Genomic DNA, 21,488 nt, shown 5'->3' on the forward strand with positions numbered 1-21,488 from the left:
TTTTAAATTTTGAGAGAAAGAGAGAGTTGGGAGAAAAAGATAAAAAAAAAAAAACATAAATACTGACTAATTAGATAGTTACAAAAAGCATACTCAAATAGATTCAAATGCACCAATTTTACATATCTATAACATATATATACAAGTTAAAATTAGGAGGTACAACATTGAGATTGCCAAAAATATTCATACTAAATTTAAGGATTGATAAAATATGTTTAAAAGATTTTATTTTTATTGATTAAAAAAATAAAGATACTTTAATTTAACTTATTATATTAATTTTATATTTAAATCTAAATTCTAATTAGTTATAATGATTTCCTATTTAAATCTAAATTCTATTAGATGTATATTTAAGGATTTTATACTAATTGGTAAATTTTTATCACAAGAATTTAGAATAAATAGATTTAATATATAATTCACACATATAATAATAAATAGAATTTTACACCAACATTAATTTAGTATATAATTTAGTTCAACTTCCCAAATTAATATTGAACCAATATATTAGTTTCCTATACTATATATTATTTAATAACTTCTTATATTATAGACTATACATTTAAGTAATATTTATATTTTAATTATTTATGATGGGATATATTATAAAATAACTAATTGTATTATTATTTATGGTTATTACAAGTTAAAAAACAAAATTTATAAAATTTATATTATTAAATTTTATATAATAAACTAGATGTTTGACATGATGATTCTATAGATGCTGTTAAGGTCCCCAAAGAGAATGGAGTATTATATTCTTAGTTTCTAAAATTAACTCTGTAGAACCTTACGTAAGAAAAACTATTGAAATCTGAAAAAAAAAAAAAAACGATTATAATGGGATATTTAAATAATATATTTCTAATTTTATTTTATTGGTATTACATTCAATTATTTTTTAGAGGGAAATTCAAATTCTAGCTACTATATTTAACGATATAATGGGATATTTAAAATATTAGAATTTTTGGAGCAATAAAAGTTTCTTTTTTTTTCCTAATATTCATGAGAGATTGTAATTGAACCTCACTTAATTTACCATTGTCAAAGAGTATGAAAGGTCAATTGCCAAAGAAGATTTTAGCATATAACTTCAAAACATTCAACCATATGAAGAAATATTTTTTTTTCCAAAAGAAAAAAAAAATGAAGGAATATTCTACAGAAAAGAATAATAAATTATTAGGCTTGAATTTTTTTTCCTTTTCTAATTATTTTATTATCGCATAATATATGTTGCTAAATAAATTATTCTATAATACTTTATATTGTTAGTAAGAGGAATCAAAATAAATATATTGGATTTTTCATCTTGTTGAATAATATATTTGAAATCTATTTTAATCCAATAAGAAATTCTAAGGATTTATATTTATTATGGTAATAAAGGACTAAAAAAATTTTATATAATAAAATTGAATCATAGAGTTTACATAACGAAGTATAAACAACATGTAAAATTAAATGCAGCTAAAACCAACTAATCACATGTTCTTTAATCTAGTCAAATTAAAATGGAGATTGATGATTTTTGAATTTAGGATTTTTGAAGAAATTTGAAGAGAGAATGTAAATTTTGGGATATTTAAGATGGATCTAAATAATTAGATTCCAACTTCTACAAAATAAAAACAAAGCATTTTGTTGAATAATATTAAAGTTTTTGAATTGTTAGATTAGATATTCAATTCCAATACCATAATTATTGTTCATTGATTTTGTTGGCTAATAACTCAAAAATTACAATTGTAGGTTTGGAAAGTTTATCAAATTTGAAGAAATTAAAGGTTTTAGACCTTAACTATAATAATTTTAACAGAAGCATATTATCATGGGTAACTCCTATGACATCGATTAAGATTTTGAATCTGAGTATAAATGACATGAGAGGTTCCTTCCCTTATCAAGGTATGCTTTCATTTTTAATTTCCATTAATTTTGTTCACAATAATTTTTTTCTCTTTTACTAAAATTTTAATTTATTTCTCCATTGCATGATTTAGAGCTAACTAAATTGCAAAACTTGGAAGTATTGGATCTAAGTCTTAATGATTTCAATGGCACCCTACCAATGCAAGGTAAATATATGCTAATCCTGCTTATTATTATCATATGATTTGACTTTTGAAAGTAACAATCAACCAATCATTGAGTTTGCACAAGAGATTTGATATTAGTTATATTATTCAGTGTTAAGTTCCGGACTTTATTAAAAAAAAATTTAAAGAGTTCACACAATTCTTTAATCTACCTTGTAATTTGACTATTATCACAACTAACATTTTTGAAAATTTTCTATCACATATTTTAAATGCAATAAATATTAGCAAAAATCATATATAAAATCATATAAATTCAATTGAAAGTTGTAAAAATTATAATATATATAATTGTGGGCCAAATATGTTAGCTAGAAGTTAGCTAGAAGTAGAAGATTCAAATTATGAATTTTGTTCCTCAACTAAAAAATGAAGAGAAAAAAATAAACAGTTAGATAAAGAGAGATCAAAAGAGAGAGGTGGGATCAAAGTGCAAGAACACCCAATCGAATTTTCATTATTCACAGTTGATTAAAACAAGTCTATTCTAACTCCGTTTAGGTTTTACTTATCTAAAATTCTATAAAGAAATGAGATTTCAAATTGTTAGAAGAGAAAAGAATCTTAAAATTATCATTTTTATTTAGGTTTTACACTTGAATTTTCATTGTCCGCAGTTGATTAAAACAAGCCTCCTCTAATTCTCTTTAAGTTTTACTTATCTAAGATTCTACAAACAATTGAGATTTCAAATTATTAGAAGAGAAAAGAATCTTAAAATTATCATTTTTATTTATCTAACCATCCCATTATATTTAAACTATAACAAAAATTAAAACTTTACAATCCTCAAAAAAAACTTCCACCCTTAATATCATCATTAATTCCAAGAAATTATAGATAGAAAAACTAAATCTTCATGAAATTGGTTTGAAGTTATTTTACATTGATTTTTGAGTATATCATATTTGATGACGTGTGTTTCTTTAATGATGGACATGAGACGAAGGAGATCCACTAAGATATAAAAATAGGTTTTGGCATTTTCTTTAATGGAGGAAAAAGGAAAGTGAGAATGACATTTTCTTCTTTTTTTCTTTTCTTTTAACGAGATAAGAAAATCATCAAATAATTTATAATGACATTCATCTTCTACATTTGTAACCTAGACAACCATATAAAAAACTTCAGGAGCTTCTTTTTTTTTATTTTTTTTTATTTTTAGGTATGTATTTGAAAGTGAGATACATGGAGTGTATGTTCTAATTAATTTATTTAAATATCGATCGAATATATATTTACGGCACTAGATAAATTATAAATAAATTACAAATTTATTATATACAATTTTTTTTTCATATTTAGATCTACCCATTTATTATATAATTTTATCATTATAATAAGAGTTATTAATCATAGTAGTTAATTTTACCATTATAATATATCTCTTTATTTTTAGAAAATTTTAAAATATAAATAATTAGTTGATGTTGTGTATTGGTAATTTGAACTTATTTTCTTGTTAATCTTGTTAATTGGTGAGGTGAGTTTCTGGATTAAGAGATAATTTAAATAAATGAACAAAGCGAAGATAAATAAACAATATTTGATAAGGGTGAATGCTTCTAGACTCCTCTATTTAGTACCATGTTGCTTATTTGCATTACATTCGTTCATTTTGCTTAGATGCTTAACATAATTGGAATATATATATTTGATTCTCCCAATAAAAATTATTTAATTACTTTCTTAATTATACTAATTAATTTTTAGCATGACTTTGATGTTTAAAGTTCAACATTAATTTTTTTTTTTTTTTTGTCTTATAGCAATAGATAAGTTTGTTTTAAGATTTTGATCTTATATGTAATGTAATTAAAACTTCTACGCTCCGTTTATTTTTAGAAAAATACATTAATTTCTAGTATTTGGCTATTACATAAAAGATCGCTTAAAAATAGTAATTTTTCAGCATTTGGTATAATATTAAAAAAAAATAATTTTTCACCATATAAATAATGCATTCCTATTTATTATATTTTACATAAATTGAAATATAAATCTAATTAAGTACATGAAAATGAAAAAAAAATCAAATAAAGATTAATCATTGCAATAAAAAAATTATTGTAATAATTTCATTTTAAGTCCAAAATAAAAGTTATACATTGGCCTAACGTGCTAATATATGTGTATATATACGTGGATCCCGTTTTATATGACATAGTCTAAGAGGGGGCAAATTAGATTTTCTAAAAATTTAAATTTTAAAACTCAAGTCAGAATTCCAAAACAGCAAAAGTATAAAATTTTTATGAGAGTTAGTTATTACAATTAGAACTTCCTCATAGGACTATAAAAGGTTAGAACATTAATTATAACTCAGATTCAGATTTCTTCAAAATGCTTTAGGATATGTTTGAACCGGATAAATCATAAACAAAAATCTAGAATTCTATTAATCCATAATTTCTAAAAATTTTAAACATAATTTTACCAAAATTATTGCTAGGCCTATAACAACCCATATATTATAAAAATATATTACCCACTTTTCAAAACAATTCTTCCCAATTTTTTAATATAACGAAAATTCTATTTTCAACAAAAATTTCAAATTAATTTAAAAGAATAATTAAATAAAAGCTTTTGTTAAATAATATTGGAGTTCCCACATTGTGAAATTAGAAATTCAAATCTAATTTTTAAAATAGACTTTTTAAAATAATATTGGAGTTCCCACATTACACAGCAAGTGAAACTAAAAATAGACTTTTTAAAATTATTCTTTATGAGTTTGATGGCTAATAACTTAACAACTATGAACTATGCAGTTGCGGAAAGATCATCAAATTCGGAAAAACTGCAACATTTGGATCTCTCATATGATCATAACTTAGGCAGAAGCATATTACCATGGATAGTTACTCTTACATCAATAAAGATTTTCTAGTCAAAAAAAAAATAAAGATTGTGATTTTGTTGTTTAGTATAATCTTTTTAAAATGTAACAACCCTAGTAATAATTTTTCTCTTTTTCTAAAATTTTAATTTATTTTCCCATTGCATGTTTCAGAGCTGGCTAGCTTGCAAAACTTGAAAATATTGGATCTCAGTCACAATAACTTCAATTGCACCTTAACAATGCAAGGTAAATATTAGATTCCATATATGATTGCAGATGGTTATTAGCTTATTATCATATTATTTGGCTTTTGAAAGCAATATTCAATTGACAATTGAGTTTTCAATCACTTTGTGTGCAAGAGATTTTAGATTTGATCTACATTAGTATCATATAGTGTATTAGGAAAAATGATCTACATTAGTATCATAGGATTAAAATTCCATTTAAGTACTTAAAATCTTAGATATTTTAATTATTTTTACTTTCTTTTTTCAGATTTTATAGCTTTTAAAAGTTTGGAGATTTTAGATTTGAGTGGGAATGATTTCAATGGTACTCTTCCACCATATATGTGGGCACCTCCTTCTCTCAAAGCATTATCTTTACGAGACAACATGTTTAATGGCTCCTTGTCAAGTAAGTATATTAAAATTTATAAATTTCTTAGCTTATGGCTAATCTTTTAATAATTTTCATTTTCCCATCTAAATGTTAGTATAAAGTAATGGTCCCATTCCCATCATTACGTTTTTGGTTTCTCATTGAACCGTAGTATAGAGTTTTGCGCATTTCATACATTTGCGACCCAATAATTTATATAAAATTCAGTAAAAGTGTTATATTTTTTTAATTAAAGGTCTTTTGTCTAAATAATTTCATTATTTTAATAAAATACTTATAACTAATAATAAATTGTCATACTAATAATTGTTATCAATTAAATATTATTATTTATAAAGAAAAAACCTCAGTAAATTGCTTATGAATTAGATGAATTGATTGCAAATTACATTTGCATAATCTATAAAGCAAGTAATTTTATTAATTTTACGCATGCTCTTGAGATTGTCAATGAAACCGCAATCTCTCTAATTTATTTAATTTATCTCTTGAAAGCAAAAACTACAACTTAAAAAACGTAAAAATTAAACCTTTCTATAATTGAGATCATTCATTTTCAATGTAGTCTTTTTTTTTTTTTTTTTTTTTTTTCAGTGGAGAGAAAAAGATATAGTAAAGGTAAGGTTAGTGGTTTTTATTTTTTGATTTTGAAAAGGAAGAATTTGATGTCATTCTCTTCTTTATTTTGATTTTTATTTACCTTTATTTCGATTTTCAAACGGTGTTGAAGTTTTCCTATGTCCCGTTACTATTTTGTCCATTTCTGTGTGCTCTTCGTTTAAGGCTTAACTTTAATGACAATAGAAAGTAAAGTAGTCAATGTAATAGTACCACAATGGATATATAGTAGAACGAGAATAACTCCTACCATAATGGATTTAATACTAATTAAATCTTCAGATTTCATCTTATAATTCCCAAATATATAGAAAGCCATTTGTAGATTAACAGTACTATTTTTTTATAAGTCTTTAAAAGCTAGATTGACCTTCTAAACATGTAAGACGAAGTGAGACTGCTATAGGATTTTTTTTCTTAAGCGGTTAAGCTTCGGTAAATTAAAAGCCAAAACTCTTATACTAGATTGTGGGTCCCGTTTATGTATGGCACAAGTCAAGAGGAGGGTGAATTGGATTTTCTAAAAATTTGACTTTCAAAACAAAAGATCAGAATTATGTTGTAGCGGAATCAGAAAGCGTTTGTGAGAGTTAGTTATCAAGTTTAGATCTTCCTCACAAAGTTTATTGCAAGTCTAGAAAGCTCTGTGAAGAACAGTTATTGTATTTAGAACTGCTTCACAAAGCTTAAGCAAACTTGGAAAGACTGTGAAGAATCAGTTATTGCATTTAGAAACTGCTTCACAAAGCTTATTGCAAGTTTAGAAAGATTCTGTGAAAAATAATTATTGCATTTTAGAACTGCTTCACAAAGCTTTAAACAAAATTAGAAAACTAATTATCACTTATATTGTGATTTGTATTGAATGTCGAGGGTCAGATTAGAACTTGGTATAAAGCTAGAGATAAAACTAATTATCACTAATTATCACTTTTACAGAAATCTAGAGTTCTAATGTCCATAGAGATAAAGCTTATTCACGTTTAGAAACAGAAATTCATTAACAACTTTGCATTTCTAAAAATATTAACAGTTGCGTAAACAAAATATAATCAAGTAGAACTTTAGAAAATAAGAGAAGATAAACACAGATATTTATAGTGGTTCAGCACTCATTCGCCTACATGCACACCCCCAAGACTCATCTTGAGATCCTCCACTATGTTATCTTTTTTCAAGGGTAAGAGACAAACCAACTATACAAGAAAATAGATCAACAACTAGATCTAACATTTGTCCCACTAGATTTTTCAAAAGTTCTAGTCAACCTCAACCCTTTCTATTTTTGCAGAGAACAAAAACTCACATCAAGACATTAAAATCTCACACAAAGAGAAGGTCGCTTGATAACTTATTACACCAAAGTTTTTCACCTAAGCTATTACACAACAGTTTTTCATTTAAAAACCTCTAGTCTACAACGGATTACAAAAATCTATATAGACAGAGAGAAACGTATAAGCACAGGAAGAACAGAAAACAGATTTTGAAAATGGAATTAAAGTTTAGAACTGTTCTTCAGAAAATTTTATTATTAAATTTTCTTTTCTCTTTGAAAATATTTCTTGAAACAAACAGATGAAAAGAAATAAGGGGTTTAAAAAGAGAGCTTTGAGAGATCTGAAACTTTTTAATCAATGGACTCTTACTCTTGCAAAAAACCACCACAGTTTTCGAAAGAAGAAAATGATTTTATAAGAGGGATGAATATCCCGTTATAGAAAACGTTGGATATTTAGCTTTAATGAGTATTTTGACTTTCCGAAAATAAAAAATATGTGAATATTTTGTAAATACTCGATTATTTGTTGCCAAAAATAATTAATTCAAAATCTTTTTCATTTAGGTAAGTGGAATTAAAAAAAGCAAAAACTTGACTTTTCTTTTTAAGGCATTTTTTCGAAAATAAAAGATACGTGAATCTTTTACAAATACTCGATTATTTGTTACCAAAGATAATTAAGTCAAAATTTTTTTCATTTAGGTAAGTGGAATTAAAAAAAGATTTGACTTTTCTTTTTAAAGTAATTTTTCGAAAATGATTTTTAAGAGAGATAAAAAATATTTTGTGCTTATAAAAGAATATTCTCTCTGTCCTACAATATATCTAAGATGCTAAATCCTAAACAATCTTCAATAATCTTCATGGTCTTCAAAAAATCTTGGATTTGTAGGAACTTGCCTTCTTTAGCAATTTTCATATTAAAGAATCTGTATAAAATGATTTTAGCAAATACAAGAATATTAAATTTATTTGTTTTGCATAATCATCAAAATCTCAAGATATAATTAACCCTTGAGCCAACAATGACATAACCCCATTCCTTTAGATCAAGAATATACTTGAGTAGCTAATAAGTGAGCCACTCTATTCGCTGACCTCTTTACAAACACAATAGAACAATATTGCAATTCATTCATTAGATGTTTACACTTAGAAACAACACTACTAAAATAGGATAGATCCTCTTTCGAGTGATGCATGGCCTGGACAAGTAAAAGAGAATCCGTTTCAAATTGAACTCTTGAGAAACCTTTCGTTTTCACCCTGCTTAAGCTTCGCGAAAGGATAAAGCCTTTGTTATCTGCAGATCAACTCCTCTGTTAAGTGTTTTTTGACATGCATTCCACATCTTCCCATCTGCATCCCTGAGCACTCGGCCTGCACCTACTAGCGGGGATGAGTTACCTAATGCTGCATCACATTGCATTTTTTGTAACCTGGGGGAGATTTTGTCCAACAATTGATCCTTGTTGTGGAAGAGAATTGAGGCTATGTTTGGATTGATCAGTCTGCCATTCATGAAGCCACACAGATGCCAAGTGTAATAATTGTACTACAGATGTAGTTTTCCCTTACCAAAGAAGCTCGTTCCTGTGGTTCCAGATTACCCAAAATGATAGGCATGAAATCTACAATTTTTCAGTAGAGTAAGTTGAGAAAACTACAGATAGCCAATCTATCATAATGCTCATAGATGTCATGTCAAACCAACCTGATCACCCCCTAGATTTTGAAACCAGTAGTCCTTTGCAAAATCACATTCCAAGAATAGATGAACTGATGACTCTATAGTAGCATTAGAGATCGGATAATAATTATCCAGATTCATTCCATTTTATTTAGAGCCTCTCGGACTGGAATAAAATCATTTCCAATATGCCAAACAAGATTTTTTACATTTGGTGGAGTCTTTAAAGTCCATAGCTTCTTCCAAAATGGAATGAATGTAGTTACTGCATCAAACATGAGTTCACGATATGCGCTTCTAACAGATCTACCATTATGTGGATCTGATAAATAACCTGCATCTACAAAGCCAATTAAATATGATTTTGATATATTAGCATAACATAAACCCATCTCCATTATACCTCAAAGATATCGAAATATATGCTTAACTCCATTCCAATGTCTTCACATTGGAGAAGAACTATATCTTGCTAATAAATTTACAGCAAATGCTATATCAGTTCGAGTACGAATACCCATATACATTAGTGCCCCCTATTGCACTAAAATAAGATACTTCAAGATTAAGAAGTTCTTTATCACTATCTCTATGATGGAAATTATCCTTTTTCACATCAAGTGCCTGTATAACCATTGGTGTACTTAATGGATATGCTTTACCAATATAGAACTGTTTTAAGACCTTGGCTATGTATGTGGATTGATAAATAAAAATTCCATTTCAAAAATGCTTGATTTGCAAGTTGAGACAAAACTTTATTTTCCCAAGGTCATTCATCTCAAATTATTTCTTTAAATAATCCACAATTTTATAAAGCTCTTCAGGAGTTCTAATAATATTTAAATGATTATCATAAATAATAATAATGGTATATCTAGATCCAAATTTCCTTATAAAAATGCATGGACATGAAACATCATTTTGATAGCCTTCTTTCAACAAATATTCACTAAAGCGATTGTACCACATGCATCCAGATTGCTTCAATCCATATAGAGCTCTATATAACTTAATTGAATAACTTTCTCAAGAATTTAATTTTTGTGCTTCAGACAATTTGAGCTATTAAGGGATTTTTATATATATATCTTTATTAAGTGAGCTATATAAATAAGCAGTCACTATATCCATTAGACGCATTTCAAGTTTTTCATGAAGTGTCACACTAATCAAATGTTGAAGCGTAATTGCATCCACCACAGGAGAATAAGTATTCTCATAATCAATCCCAGGTCTTTGCAAAATATCTTGTGTAACAAGTCTTGCTTTGTACCTCACAATTTTATTATTCTCATTTCGTCTTCGCACTAATACCCATTTGTATTCCACTGGCTTAACATTTATTGGTGTTTAGACTACTAGTCCAAAAACTTTATGCTTTTCAAGCGGCTTTAATTCTGTCTCAATTGCGTCTTTCCATTTAGGCCAATCATCTCCTTGTCTACATTCTTCGATAGACATAGGTTCAAGATCCTCGTCATCTTTTGACAGGCAAATTCTTAAGTGTACGAAACGCAATAGTAATAAAGAATGAGTAGAGTATCGTTCCCTCAAGGATTGTATACCAAATACCAAAATTATGTTAACCTACTATTATTTAAATGACAATAAAGAAAATAATTGTAAAAATAAAAGAAATAAAATAAATCGATGGAAAAGAACTCAAGCAAGAATATTTGATGAAAAGAAATCAAGGATTAAAAGCTACTACATATTTTGATTTCATTTAATTCTATCTATACAAGTTTGCTAATCAATTTTAATTGTTCAAGTGGGGAAAACAACCCTAAAATCACTAACAAGCTCTCTGATGTATTGTTAGCTATTTTAATCCGGATTAATTACCTATCTTCCAATAGCGCAATCAAACATGAATTAAATCATTCAGTTTATGGTTCGTTTATAAATTCATAATCTAAGGTCATTAACTTATGAAAATTCTCAAGAGTCAAACCATATAGCTTTCGCATCAAGTTATTATTCCCATGTAATTTATTACATTTTTCATATCAAAAACCCTTCTCCCAATAGTGATTAATGAAATAAATCAATCCAGGGGAGAACTCTGCCTGGAATTACTAAGTTTAATAATAAATTATACTTTGATCAAAGAAAAGCAAATCTAATATTATAAATTGGAATAGAAATTAAGCTACATCAAATCCCTAGTATGAGAATTTAGTTCGACATAGTAATTAAATAAAACACAATTAAATTTGAAAATAATTCCATCGTCAATGTGAATAATGAAAAGTAGAAACAAGAATAAGAGTTTAGAGATAAAAACTAGTCAACGAATAGCGTGGACGGCTTCCTTGATCCTTTACACAAACTTGAATACTTGAAGTCTCAAAAGAAAGAAAACTAAGAAAAGAGTAGAACAAAGATCTCAAATCCAAGATTCGATATTGGATTGTTGTATTGATCTCTCTTTATATAGACTTGGTAGGGTGTCTTTAAATCTAACAAGCAAACTAGCTGGCCTAATTCGGAAGAAATATTATTTGAATAGAAAACTGGTTTTGTGTTATATTTCTTCATAATTATGAGTCTTATTTGACTAAATAGGGCTGAAACTGAAACAAGATAAGTTTGCTATTATTCCTATACAGCTTCATGCACAAGCAACACTTAAATCTACACAGGCTAAATAATTAAATATGGCCCATTTCAAATTTTCAGCTTTCTTGGTAACACCATCGCCAAGCTGTGTACTTTACTAACTTGGCCATATTGAGTTTTTATGTCACGACCTATTTCCAAGGCTCGGACCGGCAATAGGACCTAGGTGGGCTTAAGGCCTTCTAGGCCCGTAATAAGCCTATATTAGTTAAAACCATATTCTATTCATAGTCATGGCTTCAGTTCCATTAACCATATTCCACAGATGTATCAAAATACAATTCACATACTTAATATATGTACCATATTATTCAATTACAACCCATTTGGAATACAATTGCGAAACTCCATAATTTACAGACCTTTTCATTTACATGCTTAATACAACTTTTAATAATTTTCTATATATGTATTTCAAATCGGTCGGTTCTATAGGGTTCTTCTTCCTCCTATTACGTGAAAAAAAAAAAAAGAAAGCAGGGGTGAGTGCCAAACTCAATGAGTAGGGTTAGATAACCCTCTCACCCCACACAATCACATAAATGCATAAATAAATCAATCTGGTCATTCAACCAGTTATATGATCATGCAGTCTATCACACAAATGATAAAACAACAGTAATCACAAGTATTAACACCTTCACATAATCACATCATGTGGAAATTAGTCAGTGGCGTCACCAAAACGCCCGACGAGCCGTCCTCGCCAATGGCCAGCCCTCTCATCATGTGTGCACTAGAGAGCCGATCCCCCATACATGGTCGACCGGTCTCAACCTCACTTGACTAGTCTTCTCATTTTTTTTATACTCTCTTTTCTTTTCTATACTAGCAGGAGGCCACCCTATGGTTTTCCATATCATATATCATCAGATGCACACGGGGGCACCGATCTCCCCATACATGGTCGACGACATCGAAGACCGCCCTCACAAGTCCGTGATGACCCACTTCATCCAAATTCCACACAAGCAAAGCATACATGAAGCACATCACAACTAATCAACTATTTTCAATAGCAACAAATAATGCAACAAAAAAAAATACAATTTACTAAGTAATGCATGTCTAGCATTTAGCTGTGAATGCATGGATGCAAATGCAAGTGGATGATGCGAATTATCTAACACTACTCATCGTTATAGAGTTTAGATAGAAGTCATGTTCCTTTCCCGATACTCTACTATTTGAAATTAGATTCCTCAAGACCCGCATGAATATCTAAAGAAAGAACCAAAATAAGTTTACTATTCATGAATTTTAACTGCCCTTTCTAAATTCTAATTTTTAATAATATTGTATCCATTTTTCCCAATCATCTAATCCAAATATTCCAGATTAAGATAAATTCCTTATTTCGGTTTCCTACACCTAAGTTACCTATTCTTATCTATATATGTTATACACGCTATTCTAACCTCATTATAATTCTTTATCCAAATAATCTTCCGTAAACATTAATTAATGAAAATAAAATGAAAATGAAAATAATAATAACAATAATAATAATAATAATAATAATAATAATAATAATAATAATAATAATAATAATAATTATCTAAAGATATGTTGACGAACATCCGGTAGTATCTCCCCTATAAATTGAGTTATCCGTACTTTATATATCACAATTGTCAACATTGTACATGCAGCCCATCCATCGGGAAAAACCATCCAATCTAAAGCCCATCCTCCATCATTATAATATCATCTACCATATTCAATTAACTATTTAATCGAAATCAACTTAATCAACTAATAGTTTTAAATTTGGAATTTATACCGAAAATGAGGAACTAGGTCTTAAAGCATACCAATCAAAAATCAGACTACAATTCCATGATCTGCGTGAGGAGAAGATGATTCTGCCTCTTGGGTCCTTGCCGAAGCGTCGCCAGTCAGTCACCGGACCGCCGCGGCCAGCCGCCGTGCACGGTGGGCGAAAAATCGAACCTTCACCAACATTTACAAACAATACATCATTTTATTGGTTTTGACGAGAGGATCACTAATATATGATCAAATCAAGTGGGTGTGAACCATTTGGCCGAAAATTGGCCAAAAAGGTTCGGTGGTGCCCATTTTGGGTTTTTCGATTCTGGCTATATCAGTCGGCGGGAAGGCCATCAAATTATAGAGGGAGAAGAGAGGAGTTGTTTGGTACTGACCTCGCACCCTAGGCTTGCCTGAAACGACGTGAATCGCCAAAAAATGAGCCGCTACATTACCGATCTCTTCTTCTTTTTTTAAGCAATTTCTCTTGATCCATGCGACTAATGCGTGAACCAAGGCTTGATCGTGCTTCCTTGCATCAAGTAGATAATTTAGAGCCCTCACTCGCTGAAAACAATGGCCGTTTGGCCGAAAAACGAAAAGGTGAGGGAGACGGCGCTGTGATCGCATGATGAAGAAAGGAGAGGAAAATTTGGATTTTTCTCTCCTAAACCCAAAAGATTTTTATGCCTTGATTTGGTCCAATTCAGGTTTGGTCCGATTTAATAGAAAATTCTAGATTTCTTAACCCATTTCTACTAATTTTATTTATTTTAATCGGTGTAAATTAGATCCTAGAATATTTCTCCAATTTACTCAATAATAATAATAATTGATTTTATGATAATTAATTTAAATAGTAGACACACATGTATATATTTATAATAGATTAATAGTTAGAGCCCCATATTTATTCTTGAAAATTTTTTTACAGGTTCTCAACTCGGAAATTCCAATAATATGTTTTGGGCTTGAGCCCAACTTTGTAAACATGGGCGCGGATTAGGATTATATGATATTTGCAGCCCATACAGTCAAAAATTCAAATTTTTGATTTAATAAAAATTCAAAAGTTTTGAAAACAAAAACATCAATTAAACTATTAAACATTTTAATAATATTTTTTTTAACGTTTTAACAAACATCAAAATTAAATTGATTTGTTCCATGTATCAAAAAAAATTGTTTCCATAATACTTTATATTTAAATTTGATGTTTAAGAGACTATTGATTAGGATTTAAGTAATAGAATGTATTACTTAAACACTATAACTATATTAGTGCTAAATTCATAAAAATACAAATAATTTTTATTCATCAATTAAACTATTAAACATTTTAATAATATTTTTTTGGTTAACGTTTTTAATAAAAATAATTGATATTTGTGATTTACGAATTATATTTTATTTTTATAAAGTTTGTTTTTGAGAATAAAAATAACTGAAATTTTTTAAATAAAATTTTAATTATAATAATATTGAATATTTATTTTTTTATAGAATATTTAATAGTTAGTTATTTATATGTTCAAAAAAAAGTCAAATTATTTGAGATTTAAAAAATTTTAATATGTGGCCAATCCAAATACAAAAACTAAAACCAAAATTTTTTAAATAAAAAAAGAAAAATACAATAATTTATGGCTTAGTTGAGGAAGAGCAAAATAAGATAGAAAAGTCCATAAATAACATGCCATAATCAAGTGCAAGTACAAAGTTTTTGAGCATTTACAGCAAGCAACAAAAAGTTGGCAAATAGATTGAAGATAAAAACCCAAAATCATGTTATTTTCTCTTACAATGTGGGTGAAGGATGTATAGACCAGACTCTAAACTCTATTCTTTAACGGAATAGTTGAAGACGCCAAACAAAGATTTCCATGCTTAAAGAATTGCCAAGTAAATTAAATCTACTTATAATAACAACTTCATATTTTTTAAGTGATAAACATCTGATTTTGAGACACATTTATACATCCATTATGTCTTCAAATTGCTGTTTATTGTAAGTGTTGATATCCAATAATAATATTAAAAATATCAGCTAGATATATATCAAGACTCTAAGCAAGATATGGAACAATACAAATTCCAAAAAAATAGAAATAGCATACTTACAGAAACCTTAATTTATCAATTGAAACCCTAATAATCTCATTTACAAATCTTTTCCAGCAAATAAAGAAAGGAACACCCTCCATTCAATTTCAAAGCAATCCCAAAATTTCCAAATTTGACCAAATTCAAAATCAGAAAAAAGAGAGAAGCAAAACAATAGACCTTAAAGACAGCTTTTGCAACGAACTACTCCGACTTGAGAGTAAGTTGGTGCCAGAGTTTTCCGGGCACAACGATTATCTGAATCAATAAAACCATAATTTATAAGCAATTTTGTGTTGGTTGTAAAAATACCTGAAATAGCAACCAGATCGCTAAAAAAAATATATCGATATATATTGAGAGCTAGACATATTTATATAGATATAAATAAAAAAATTTAAAAAATTTTTAAAGTTGTAATTATCTAAATGTAATTATATTAAAAATAATAATTAGACAAGATAAAAGAATTTTAAAAACTTCATATTCGTAATAATCTATACATACCTATTAAACTTTCAATAATAAAATCATCCAATGAAAAACTAGGTTACATGACAATGATACAACACGATAGCTAATAATGAAGAAATGAACGTAATAACACGCACGCATATCTAACTGATAAAAGAACACTCAAACCACTAAAAGAATACAAGCACACATTATATATTACAAATTATTTAGAATAGATGATAAATAAATGAATTAAGTTTAAAGAAGGTGAAGAGTTATATATAATAAGTGTTTTGGTTGGATTAGGTTAAAATATGTATAATAATTCAAAATTTAAAAGTTAAAGTTGCAGTTTAATTAGGTTAGCTGATTAGATTAAATTAAGTTTCAAAACTTATCAATTATTCATATTAAATTAAAAAATTAATTGCATTGGCCACTCAAAATACCGAAAAATGAAAAAAAAAACTTAAAATTTTCTAAAAAAAAAAAAATACAATGATGAACAAAGAGACCGCGTTAAACATTTTCTTTGTTTCAGCTTTCATATATATTTATATATCGATTGTTCAAACATAATTTAATATGGACATCAAATAAATTCAACTCAATTAAATCATAGCAAATATGGATTCATTAGTCAACTAATAAAGATAGATTTCTTTATTTAATATATGGATATTACACATAACAATTATATTACATTAAACGAACTAATGTTTATTTGTTTAAGATTGAAAAATATTCTAATATTAAAATAAAAATAAAAATTTCTTAATTAGAAAATTTAATAGAAGATTACATATAAACACATGCAAGCCACGTTTAAAAATACTAATAAACTACCTTTGTTTGGATGGAGGTTATTTGGAAGTAAAGTAAGGTAAACTTAAATTTTTAACTATAATTGAATTATTGGTTATTGCTTAAATTTATGTGTGTTTTCGCCGAAAATCCCCCCGAAGGACCCGAAAACATCCTTTTTGTGGTTTTTGATAAAATGTTTTGTTTTGATGCAGTGCCGATAAATCGGTCTTATAAACAATTTTGAGTCGCCACCCATTGTTTAGGCAATGAGACCGTTTTTATAAAAATGACTTCATTTTAAACCCAATTTTGTTTTAAGGCCAAATTATTTTAAAAGACTGGTCAGGCGCACCAATGCGATTCTGGATAAGGGAATTGGGTACGCCGGCCCGTTGGAAGCCGACGCCCGGAAAACCGGCCTCTATTATTAACCTATGATTTCTAATTTATTTTAGTTAGAAAAGCCAAATTATTTATTTATTTAAACCCAACCCAAATAAATCGGACCGAGTTTCTATTTGGAAAATTATTTAATCGTCCCAATCAGATCTAATTATCATATAGCAATTATTCAAATTAAAGCAATTAAACCAAATAAATAAAAGACTCGCTCTTGCCTTATGGTTCAAGGCGGGCGACAAACCGAATCAAAAATATTAAATGGAATAAATAAAAGACCCGCTCTTGCCTTATGGTTCAAGGCGGGTAACAAACCGGATCCAAAAATATATATACAGATCAAATGAAAAATTAAATCCATAAACCAATAAAAATTCATACAAATAATAAAATAATAAAATTCATACAAATAAATATATATAATCACATTTTAATATTTTAAGCTCAATTAAATTATAAATTGTTCATAGTTGGGCATTCTCAGATTTATTGAAGAAATTAAACTTTATTTTTGTACAAAATTTATATTTTTTTATTATTATTTCTGGAAAAATTGATGAATAGTACTGTTCATCGATGAACAAATTAGTTACTGTTCATCGATCATTTCTGGGAAAAATAATGTATAGCACGTGAATAGTGCCTGAATAGTGTGTGAATAGTATCGATTTCTGGAAAATTAAGAACATTTACTGTTCATCGATGAACAAAACAGTTACTGTTCATCGATCAATTCTGGGAAAATTGATGAACAGTTATTGTTCATTGAACAAACAGTTACTGTTCATCGATGAACAGCTGCGTGATTTTTGCCCAGAATCCATTTTTAAGTATTTTTTACATCATTTCTTGTTCAAATGTGATTTAAGGACATATAAAATAGCCAAAGATGAACAGAATACAATTTAAAGAAGCTTAAATTACTAAAATCACAAAAATATATAAAAACACAAAAATATGTAAAAAAAATACGAAAATGTTAAAGAAATTACCTGATCCTCATATGGAGGATTGTAAATGGATCAAGATCTCCAGAAGCCTTTTTTTCCAGGATTTAAATGTGTTGTTTTTATTTTTTAATTTTTCTTTTTATGGTTAAAATCACCTAAAATTAATATCTAATGCCAATTTTCCTCCAAATTAACTCACAAGAGTTTCTAGAGGAGAATGTGGCTGCAGGTAATTTTTTAGGGTTTTTTAGATTGTGAAGTTGTGTGTAAGAAGTGTGAAAATTGTGAGAAAAAGATGAATTTATAGAGCTAGGTTAGGACTGTAGCAAACAGGTACTGTAGCACACGACTGTAGCAATGGCTACTGTAGCACACGTCTTTTTCCTTTTTTTTTTTAAAAAATTTTTAATTTGTTTATTATTATTACTATTATTTTTTTGTTTAAATCCTTGGATTAAAAGACTTCTAAATGGCATTGACCCATTCATCCTCGTATCATCATTGGATCAGGCGGGGCATAAAAACACGCGTCAACAATGTGAAATTTAAAACAACTTATTTATTTATTCAACATTGGGTAGGCTTAATTTAATCACAAAAGAGATGATTAATCTTATTGCTTTCACAGGTTTTTGCGGCTTGAACCCACTTGAAGAATTAGACCTATCCTCTAATATGTTTGGAGGCAATCTTCCTCGTTGTCTGCACAATTTAACATCAGTTAGATACTTGGATCTATCCCTCAACAATTTCACGGGGCATGTTCCTTCATCTTGGATATCTCGCCTCAAATCCCTCAAGTATATTGATCTTAGACAAAATCTTTTTGATGGATCATTCTCTTTCACCTTATTTGCTAACCATTCTCACCTTGAGGTAGTCGACTTTAGTGACAACAAAATTGAGGTTGAGACAAAGTATTCGGGTTGGGTTCCACCATTTCAGTTAAAGGTTCTTGTCTTGAAAAATTGCCATCTCTCTCGTATTCCTGAGTTTCTTCATCACCAGTTCAGATTAAAAATGGTCGACTTGTCTAACAATAAAATACACCAAAGGTTTGCCACTTGGTTGCTTGACAACAATACAGAACTTGCCCATCTAATCCTGAAGAACAATAGTTTCATTGGTCCATTTCATCTACCATTAAACTCTAGCTTCAATATTTCTAGTTTGGATGTCTCGGATAATTACTTCAATGCACAGCTTCAAGAAATTGGCGAAAAGATGTTTCCCAACATTGAGTTTCTCAATTTATCTAAAAATCATCTTCAAGGCGATTTTCTTTTCTCACCCGGCGACAACTGTAAATTGAGAAGCTTGGATTTGTCTTTTAACAACTTCTCAGGTGAAGTACCGGAGAAAATGATTTCGAGTTGCACTTCTTTGCAAATTCTAAAGCTATCTCATAATAACTTCCATGGCGAAATATTCACTGCTCGATTCAACCTTACTTCCTTATGGTCTTTGAATTTGAATGACAATAGTTTCATGGGAACTCTATCACGCGTGTCAGTCACCCAGTTCTCTTACCTATCAGTATTAGATCTGAGTAACAATAGATTTCATGGTGAGATTCCACACTGGATGAACAACATCACATATTTGTTTCACGTAAACCTTTCTCATAATTCTTTCAGAGGTGAAGTATCATGTGAATTTTTTTCAGCTATTTACGTTGACCTCTCCTATAACAACTTTTCTGGATCATTGCCTTCTTGTTTCAACCAGATTCCTTCAGAATTTAGAGAAACAAGGTATATAAATATGCAAGGTAACAGGTTGACCGGATCAATACCAGATGATTTTCTCAACAAATCAGGACTGTTGGTATTAAACTTGAAAGATAACAACCTCTCAAGTAGCATTCCCAATAAATTCGGTACATTTCCAAAATTACGGGCTCTTCTATTGGGAGGAAATTATTTAAATGGTTTCGTTCCGAATTGGCTGTGTGAACTAAATGAGCTCAACTTCTTAGATCTTTCAAGAAACTCTTTTTCTGGCTCCATACCCAACTGTTTATATAATCTCTCCTTTGGAAGGACGAAAGTTGATGGCGATCTTTTTGAAACACAATTAGTTTTTGGTAGCATACAATTTGGTCTTTACTTTAGTGGAGATGCCCTGGACATATATCAGTTATATGGAGAACAAAGAAATTATATCATTGTCGACCCAAAAATTGAGTTTGTTACAAAATATATGCCTTATAATTTTAAGGGTCATATTCTCAACCTCATGTCTGGATTAGATTTGTCGCAAAATAAATTAACAGGTGAGATTCCATTTGATCTAGGGAAGCTATTTCAGATTCATGCCTTGAACTTATCCTATAATCAATTGATAGGATCGATTCCGGAAACATTCTCGAATCTTACAGCATTAGAGAGCTTAGACTTATCTTATAATCATTTAAGTGGAGAAATTCCTTATGGCTTAGCAGATCTAGACTCCCTAGGGGCATTCTCTGTGGCTCACAACAATTTATCAGGTAGGATTCCAGACGAACGACATTTGAGTACTTTCGACAATAGAAGCTTTGAGGGAAATCCATTTCTCTGTGGATCTCAGGTGGAGAAAAAATGCAATCACGAGTCACTGAATTCATCACCAATGCCATATGCAGAACCAGAAGATGGAAAATGGTATGAGATTGACCATTTGGTCTTTTTTGTAAGCTTCACTGTATCTTTTGCAATTTTCTTTATGGGAGTCATCACTATTCTTCATGTCAATCCTTATTGGCGAGGAAGGCTTTTTCATCATGCTGAGCAGTTTGTGTTGTCATGTTATTACTTTGTGCATGATACTGTTTCCAAGTTGTTATTTGGTCGTCTATTCCATTAACAAGTAATAGGTAAAACTTATTTTAGATATGCCATGGTTTGAATTTTGCTTATGAATAAAAGACAGTGAGTTCGATTTCGATATGTATTTATTGAGTTTATGACAAGCATTTAGACCAAAGATTCTCCAGGAATGTTTGTTGCACCTAAACAGTAAGAAATTTAATTTGAATTTTCCATGTATTTGCAAATAAAAGCAGCTTCTCAACTTTACAAGTCATCTGAAAAATTCTCATTACCACATGAGAAGCTTGAATTTTTGGCCCCTATAAGCCTGAATTATATATTCTATTGTAGTTTGTTGATATAAGAATGAAGCAGATTCAAATTTATTACTACAAATGCTATTATTGGTA

General features: G+C 28.9%; 1 protein-coding gene across 1 annotated transcript; it reads left to right on the forward strand.

Moving 5' to 3' along the window:
* Nucleotides 1-1,068: 1,068 nt before the first annotated feature.
* Nucleotides 1,069-21,220, forward strand: LOC105635434 (cuscuta receptor 1). Its single transcript, XM_089722070.1, has 4 exons — nt 1,069-1,075; nt 1,768-1,923; nt 5,458-5,598; nt 18,915-21,220. Exons 1-4 carry the CDS (start codon nt 1,069-1,071, stop codon nt 21,131-21,133), a joined length of 2,523 nt encoding a protein of 840 aa, XP_089578196.1. The 3' UTR covers nt 21,134-21,220.
* The last annotated feature ends 268 nt before the right edge of the window (nt 21,221-21,488 follow it).

Source organism: Jatropha curcas, chromosome 1, assembly GCF_041381405.1.
Source record: "Jatropha curcas cultivar XTBG-Jc1 chromosome 1, XTBG_Jcur_1.0, whole genome shotgun sequence".
In the NCBI taxonomy this organism is placed as follows: domain Eukaryota; kingdom Viridiplantae; phylum Streptophyta; class Magnoliopsida; order Malpighiales; family Euphorbiaceae; genus Jatropha; species Jatropha curcas.